This window comes from Gekko japonicus, unplaced genomic scaffold, assembly GCF_001447785.1.
Source record: "Gekko japonicus isolate JY-2015 unplaced genomic scaffold, Gekko_japonicus_V1.1 scaffold126, whole genome shotgun sequence".
Lineage (NCBI taxonomy): Eukaryota > Metazoa > Chordata > Lepidosauria > Squamata > Gekkonidae > Gekko > Gekko japonicus.
In genome coordinates this window covers 1,907,357-1,914,615 of record NW_015162477.1, presented here as the reverse complement: position 1 = coordinate 1,914,615, position 7,259 = coordinate 1,907,357, and the positions used below count along the sequence as shown (strand labels likewise).

General features: G+C 42.9%; 1 protein-coding gene across 2 annotated transcripts in view; it reads left to right on the top strand.

The window, feature by feature from the left end:
- Positions 1–1,039: 1,039 nt before the first annotated feature.
- CPVL (carboxypeptidase, vitellogenic-like) overlaps positions 1,040–7,259 on the top strand; it is a 62,841-nt gene continuing 56,621 nt past the window's right edge. For both annotated transcript variants that reach the window (XM_015405791.1, XM_015405792.1), the window contains exons 1-2: positions 1,040–1,242; positions 2,968–3,086. In XM_015405791.1, the coding sequence (XP_015261277.1) occupies positions 1,053–1,242; positions 2,968–3,086 (309 nt within the window). In that variant the 5' untranslated portion in view covers positions 1,040–1,052. The remainder of the gene's footprint in view (positions 1,243–2,967; positions 3,087–7,259) is intronic.

The window sequence follows — 7,259 nt, the reverse complement described above, 5'->3', positions numbered from 1 at the left end:
AATAGGGTTGTTTTGTAGAGATCAGCAGTGCTATAAAATCAGTTTGGAAGTATGTCAAATAAAAGCCTGGTCTGCTTTTGTATCAGGGAGTAGTTTCTTTGTTGTGTGAATTCTGTGTACCCTCAGAATTGCCAGTGATAGGCACTGGTCTCTGTTACATCCAAACCTGCAGGAAAACCTATAAGTAAGTCTGCTTCTGATAAAAATTCCCTATCCATCATGAATGTAACCCCACTTTGATGGGTTTCAAACTAATTCCAGATGGGTAGGCATGTCATCTGCGGTAGCAAAATGAAAGCGGAATCCAGAGTACCTTAAAGACGAATGGAATTTATTCTAGGGTAAGTTTTTGTGAGTCGGAGCTCACTTAATGCATATTTCTGCTGGTCTTTGAGGCAGGGGTCCCGAACCTTGTTGAACCTGTAGGCACATTTGAAATTTTAAGAACAGGTGGTGGGCACCACAAGAAAATGGCTGCCACAGAGTGGGTGGGAGGGACCAGTCACAAAAAGGTTGCCATGGGGGCTGGGTCCAATCTCAAAACCACAGGGTGGTTATGCGGATCAGTGGAAAAGCAAGGAACTGCCCTGAGGAAGAGCAGGATGGAATTACAGTTGTGGAGACAAACCTGTAACTTGATTGCATGCTTCAGGCTGCAGGCTAAGGCTAATATAACTGAACACTCTAAGAGCAGTGGGGTTATAGGTGGATATTTTTAGAGTATAGAATGTTAACTGCTGTATTGTTTTTGTGATGGGGTCCCTTGTATTTTCAGAAGGGTGTTTGTGAAAGTTTTGCGATTCCTCCTAAACTGTCAAGAGGAGGTGCTGTCTGAGTTAAACTTCAAACATTGCTGCAGTGGTGGTTTTAAAGTTCAAGATTATAAGTAAAACTAATTTGTTTTGCTGTAGCTGTGGTGTCACATTCCTTCGCTGCACCTGGGGGAGGCTAGAACCCAGATGAGCTTTGCAAAGCAGCCGCCGCCACCAGTGCTAATTCTGTTTCCAATCCTGATTCCAATCTGTTTTCTCCTAAGGTAGTGGAATGAAAAGATGAGCAAGATAATAGTTTTGGTGGCTTTGCTGAGCCTGAGCTTGACCTTTGATCAAGGCAGCACTCGTAAGCAACCAAGCGTTTTCCGAAGAATGTTTAAAGGAATAAAGTGTTCCACACCGATAAGAGGGGATCCCGGACAACCACTGTTTTTGACTCCTTATATTGAAAGCGGCAGAACTGAGGAAGGTAAAATGAGTTTTGTTAAACTTAGAGAATATTTGTTAATGTTTCCATCTTTTCCTCAGAATATTTCTGCAATGATCATATTCTGCATTCATGTCCTGTTTGGAATTATTGCCAGGAACTGTGCTTTAATTCCTCATTTGACTATTTTTACCGGAGATTTATGTATGTATTTTCTTCATTTATACCCTACCTTTCTTCTCGGGGGGGGGGAGTGGCTGATGTCATTCGCCTCTCCTTCATTTTATCCTCACAACAATCCTGTGAGGTAAGTTAGGCTGGCCCTGACCTTGTTAGCCTAGGTTAGCCTGATCTAATCAGATCTAGGAAGCTAAGCAGGGGTGGCCCTGGTCAGTATTTGGATGGAAGACCATCAAGGAATACCAGGGTTGAAACTCAGAGGCAGGCAGTGGGAAACCACCTCTGAATGTCTCTTGACTTGAAAACCTCATGGAGGTCACCATAAGTCAACTGTGATTTAATATTGTGGGGGGGGGAGAGTTACGGTGAGACTCTGATTCTCACAAGGTCACCCAGCAAGCTTCCATGGCAGAGTGGGAATTTGAAACTGGCTTCTGCAGATCCTAGTCCAAAAGTTTAACTACTGTACCAGAGACATTTGCTTTAAATTAGCCACAGTGGAAGAAGAAGAAGAGATTGGATTTATACCCCGCCCTTCACTACCCAAGGGAGTCTCAGGGTGGCTTAAAAACTCATTTCCCTTCCCCTCCCCACCCCACCCCACTCCACAACAGACACTCTGTGAGGTAGGTGGGGCTGAGAGTGCTCTGACAAACTGCTCTTTCAAGGACAGCTCTGACAGAACTATGGCTTGCCCAAGGTCATCCAGCAGCTGTAAGTGGAGGAGTAGGGAATCAAACTCAGTTCTCCCAGATTAGAGTCCGCACACTTAAACACTACACCAAACTGGCTCTCCATTGGAGATGGTTCTGTAACATATCCTTTTTGTGATGTTGGTTAATTTGTGTGATTTTTACATTATCTTGTAGTCATAAAGCACTTGAGGTCATACTAAATTGGTTACATTGCGAGTACACATTTCTGTTCTGAACCTGGTCTTAGGAAAGTGGCAGAAGGTTAGTCTTGGCTGACATCACTCCCCCACTCTGGTTCTGTTGTCGCTGTTGCCATTGATATAATCATCTTCCCAAGGCCTGCTCTTTGTGGTCCTGCCTGGCACTCACTGGCCCAGTTTGCAAGTATAGTACTTACTAAAGCTAAAAAATGCCTTTAATTGCCAGTGCATCTCTAGTGTGGTGTGGTATGGCCAGAGTCTTCTTTCAAGACAAGTCTGACAGCCCATGGAGGGAAGGGTGTAAACTCACCCGTTTTTCTCACTTTAGTCCAAGTCATTACACTGAATGTGTGGTTGCCTCTTGTAGCTTGAATTTTGAATTGTTTGCTAAGCCAAGAAAATGGACTTTATTCCCAGGGCTGCGCTCCCAACTTTTGCTCTGCCCAAACAAGTATTTTCTTAGCCTAATATTTTTCTAAGCTGATCGGTATTTCTTCATTCTAGGTATTTGCAGAAAAGCAGGTAGTTTCCAATAGAGTAAATATATCTTTTAAATATTTTGCCTATTGCCATAAGTGAAGAGTGACTATATGCTGACTATCCCTGCATTCTTGAACACTTCTTTATATGGCTGTTTGTATTTGTAAATAATTGACTTGATTTTTGTGGTTGTGCTGTTTGTCATTCTGTAGGAAGGCAATTAAGCCTGGTAGGCCTTCTCCCAGGAGACAACGTGAAGAGCTACTCTGGCTATCTCACAGTCAACAAGACTCACAACAGCAACCTTTTCTTCTGGTTCTTCCCAGCTCAGGTAGGTCTCATTTGAAACGCTGCGAAATTAAAGAATTCAAAGTTAGTTTTTTAAAAATATAATTGTAGGAGAGAGTGGCTTCCAGGGCCAGATGTTGGCTCTGTGTCATGATTAGTGTGATTGTAAGTCAACATGGTTGAGCCTGAAGAGGAGCAGCCACCTCCTACTCTCACTCAGGAGATACAAAATGGCCTCCATGGCAACCATAGGCCTCAGTGAGAGCTGTGGAGTTGATAGAGGAGGTCTTCATGAAGCTTGCTGAGAAGACCTTGAGCAAGACTCACTGGCTCTAGAGGCAAATGTCCCAGTCACTCAAGCAAACTGAGGGAGCCTGCTGCTGGCTCACACCCTTATCAGGAGGTATGCTGTTATGAGTTTTTTGAGGGACAAAACAGCAGGTAAACAAGGTAAGTGTTGGAAGTGGATGCAGTGTTTCTGTGTACAGAGTGTATGAGAATTCCAGAGGGTGGAGCCAGAGCTAGTAAGGTAGGTCAGCTTCCACTGTATCCTTCCTCTTGTCTGCTATTCTGCGTTCTTCTTGTTTACCCGGATTGATATGTTTCTTAAAACAACCAGCCTGGAATGGACGTTATGCCTAGGGCTGTATCCCCACCTTTTGCGCTGCACAAACAAGCCGTTAGCTAACAGTAATTACAGATGTTACTCATGAGTAAGTGGAGAACCTACCAACTCTCCCTGATCTAAATGAAAAAAAGACATTTCACTAGTCAATGATGACTGGGAGCCCCAACATATTATCTACAGTTGCATAGCCAATCAGAATTTTACTCTGACGGTGATAAAAGTTGCATCGTCTTGTGATCAGTGTGGATGTTTCTCGATGGGCAGTCTACAAAGGATGGCTATTGTATGAATGGATCCAGGTGGGTAGTTGTGTTGGTCTGAAGCAGCTGAACAAAGTTTGAGTCCAGTGGCACCTTTAAGACCAACAAAGGTTTATTCAAGTTATAAGCTTTTCATGTGCATGCACACTTCTTCAGATACAATGAAATTTCATTGTATCTGAAGAAGTGTGCATGCACATGAAAAGCTTATAACTTGAATAAACCTTTGTTGGTCTTAAAGGTGCCACTGGACTCAAACTTTGTTCAGCTGCTTCAGACCAACACAACTACCCACCTGGATCCATTCATACAATAGCCATCCTTTGTAGACTGCCCATCGAGAAACATCCACACTGATCACAAGACGATGCAACTTTTATCACCGTCAGAGTAAAATTCTGATTGGCTATGCAACTGTAGATAATATGTTGGGGCTCCCAGTCATCATTGACTAGTGAAATGTCTTTTTTTCATTTAGATCAGGGAGAGTTGGTAGGTTCTCCACTTACTCATGAGTAACATCTGTAATTACTGTTAGCTAACGGCTTGTTTGTGCAGCGCAAAAGGTGGGGATACAGCCCTAGGCATAACGTCCATCCCAGGCTGGTTGTTTTAAGAAACATATCAATCCGGGTAAACAAGAAGAACGCAGAATAGCAGACAAGAGGAAGGATACAGTGGAAGCTGACCTACCTTACTAGCTCTGCCTCCACCCTCTGGAATTCTCATACACTTTGTACACAGAAACACTGCATCCACTTCCAACACTTACCTTGTTTACCTGCTGTTTCGTCCCTCAAAAAACTCATAACAGCGTACCTCCTGATAAGGGTGGGAGCCAGCAGCAGGCTCCCTCAGTTTGCATGAGTGACTTGGACATTCTTTCCCTTCCCTTTTTTTCCTTCTCTCCTTTCCCTCTCTCCTTCCTTCTTCCCTTCTCTCTTTCTTTCCTGCCTTCTTCTCTTCTCTTTTTCCCTCCTTTCCCTGTTTCCCTCCTTCTTCCCTTCTCTCTTTCTTTTTCTCCTTCTTTCCTTCTGTTTCTTTCCCTCTTTCCTTCCTTCTTTCCTTCTCTCTACTCTCTTTCTTTCCTTCCGTCTTTCCTCCTGTGGCCCAACTGTAGTGAGAAGGGGCTTAAAGTTTAAACCCCTTCTCTCTTCGCTTCCCCGCCCCCAGCTGGGGAAGGGGATGGGAGGCTTTTGAAGATGCCTCCCCCCTTTTGCTTCCCCTTCTGCCATCAGTTCCAGTGATGTCAGGGGGCATGGCATATGCTAATAGCCCAGTAGCTCATTAGCATACCATATGCTAATGAGCTCCTGCAGCTCTTTTTCTACGAAAAGACCCCTGCTTGGAGCACTTCTTGGCCTCAGTTACCTTTCACTAAAAGCACACAGAGTCTCAAGGGTGGGAGTTCAGGGAAAGCTGTTGGGCATGCTTATAATTAAGCCTGGCTCATATAAGAAGCCAAAGAGCAGGCCAGGGAGGAGGTGCCAAGTCTTCTGCATCAGGGGCCTTTGATGGCCCTGAGGTCTTGCCTGGAACCGTGGAGGTGGACAGGGAAGTTTAAGAAGTTGTGGACTCCCTGGATACCCACAGGATAAAACCGGCAGTTATCCCTGAGCCTCCACCCCTCTGTCCTGCTAAATGGCTGTACTGAAAATTCAAATTGCAGTTTTATACGTGAAATTTTTTAAAAAAGTTTTTGCTTCAGCCATTTTACGAAGGCTATGTAAATTTTATATTGGCCAGAATGCTCATTTGCAGTTGGAGGGCACTTGACAGCAGTGACCATGGTCATGTAAATAGCATGACTGATTTTCTAAGGTGACTTTTTAAAAGGCTTACATATAAAGAATATTCAAAGCATTTCAGTTAACGGGTCAGTCCTATCACTTTGAAGCAAATATATCTCTCTTGAGGATTTTAGCATGTAAGCGATGTGCTGCAAGTCCTAAGTGTGCAAAAAAAAAAAAAAGCTTGCTTGAAAGGTAACAAAAACCAGTGCTGCACAGCTAAGGCTCAAACTAGACATTGCATCTTGTGCAGGTTGAGACATGGGTGTCAATTCACTGTCACATGGAAGAACAGGGCTTTGTTGCTTTGTTTAGCTCTGGAGTGCTGTGAGTGGGGAGAAGAGGCATATTCTCATTAACCCCCGTGCTGTTTTCACCTGCAAAAATGACCATAGGGGGCTCCTGTTTGCCCCTTTCTCCAGAGCTAAAGAGGCTGGTCCTGACCCTTGTAAGATATAGCGCTTCGTTTGAGTCTCAAGCCCTTGGTCTTATTTAGTATGACTCTGGCTTATATTGCAAGGATTCTCTCAAGTTTTCTTTGTGATCTATTCAATTTTTGGACAGAATTAGTGGCTCTGGTCTTTAGCCTACTGTTTACCATATTAGTCACTGCTGAGACAGCAAAATGTCATAACATTTATGTTGTGAAGTAATTTCAGGATTATGGCCATCTAGAGATGTGAGGGCCTGAGGTGGGGAGGAAAAACATTTGGGAAATCCCCCCCCCCCCAGGTCATTTTTAAATTTTTCAGAGGGGAAATCTGAAACCCTTCTGAGATATCTGATCCTTTAAAATGGATAAAATGCTTCTTTAGGCAAAGTTTTTCACACTGAAAATGTATAACACAAAAACATTTGAGGACCTTTTCAGTTTTTCCGTTGAAAAACTTGGGACATTTTGACGAGTGCGGGAAAAAACTTCCTATGAAATATTTTCTCTTTTGAGTGAGAAAAACCTTGTCTAACAAAGCACTTCACTCATTCCAAGCACACAGCGTGAAAACTGGGAAATTCTGGGTAGCATTTTTGTTTAAATATAATTTGGCAACAATAATGTATGTTTACTCCTAATACATTATTAAGGAATATAGTGTTTTTAATGTTGTAAGTAGCTGTGGTCGGCAACTAAAAAAAATCAAATAGTATCCAAACATGCTGATACTCCTCCCTATTGTGACTCTGTGAGAGTTTCTGTCCAAATAATATACTTTTTGTTTACATTTACTACAAATGTTGATGTCTACATTCATCGTTTATTTTTCCTCTCAGATGGCAAAACTATATATATATGGCTATGATAGCGTAGGGGAGCAGCCGCTGACTACTCTCTCTCATGTGCTGGATATACTTGCAGTTTTTCTTACAGACAGTGAAGATATTCGTACTTTTAAATCCCATAACTATATGAAGTAGTACAATTTTTATGCTAAGGTATTTGTTGTTGTTCAATCAATAAAAGAAGTTTAGGTTTGATAAGAAAGTATTGTGTCTATTTGAATTTCCCCTCCAAAACTTTGCTTTATTCCCCCCCCCCCCCC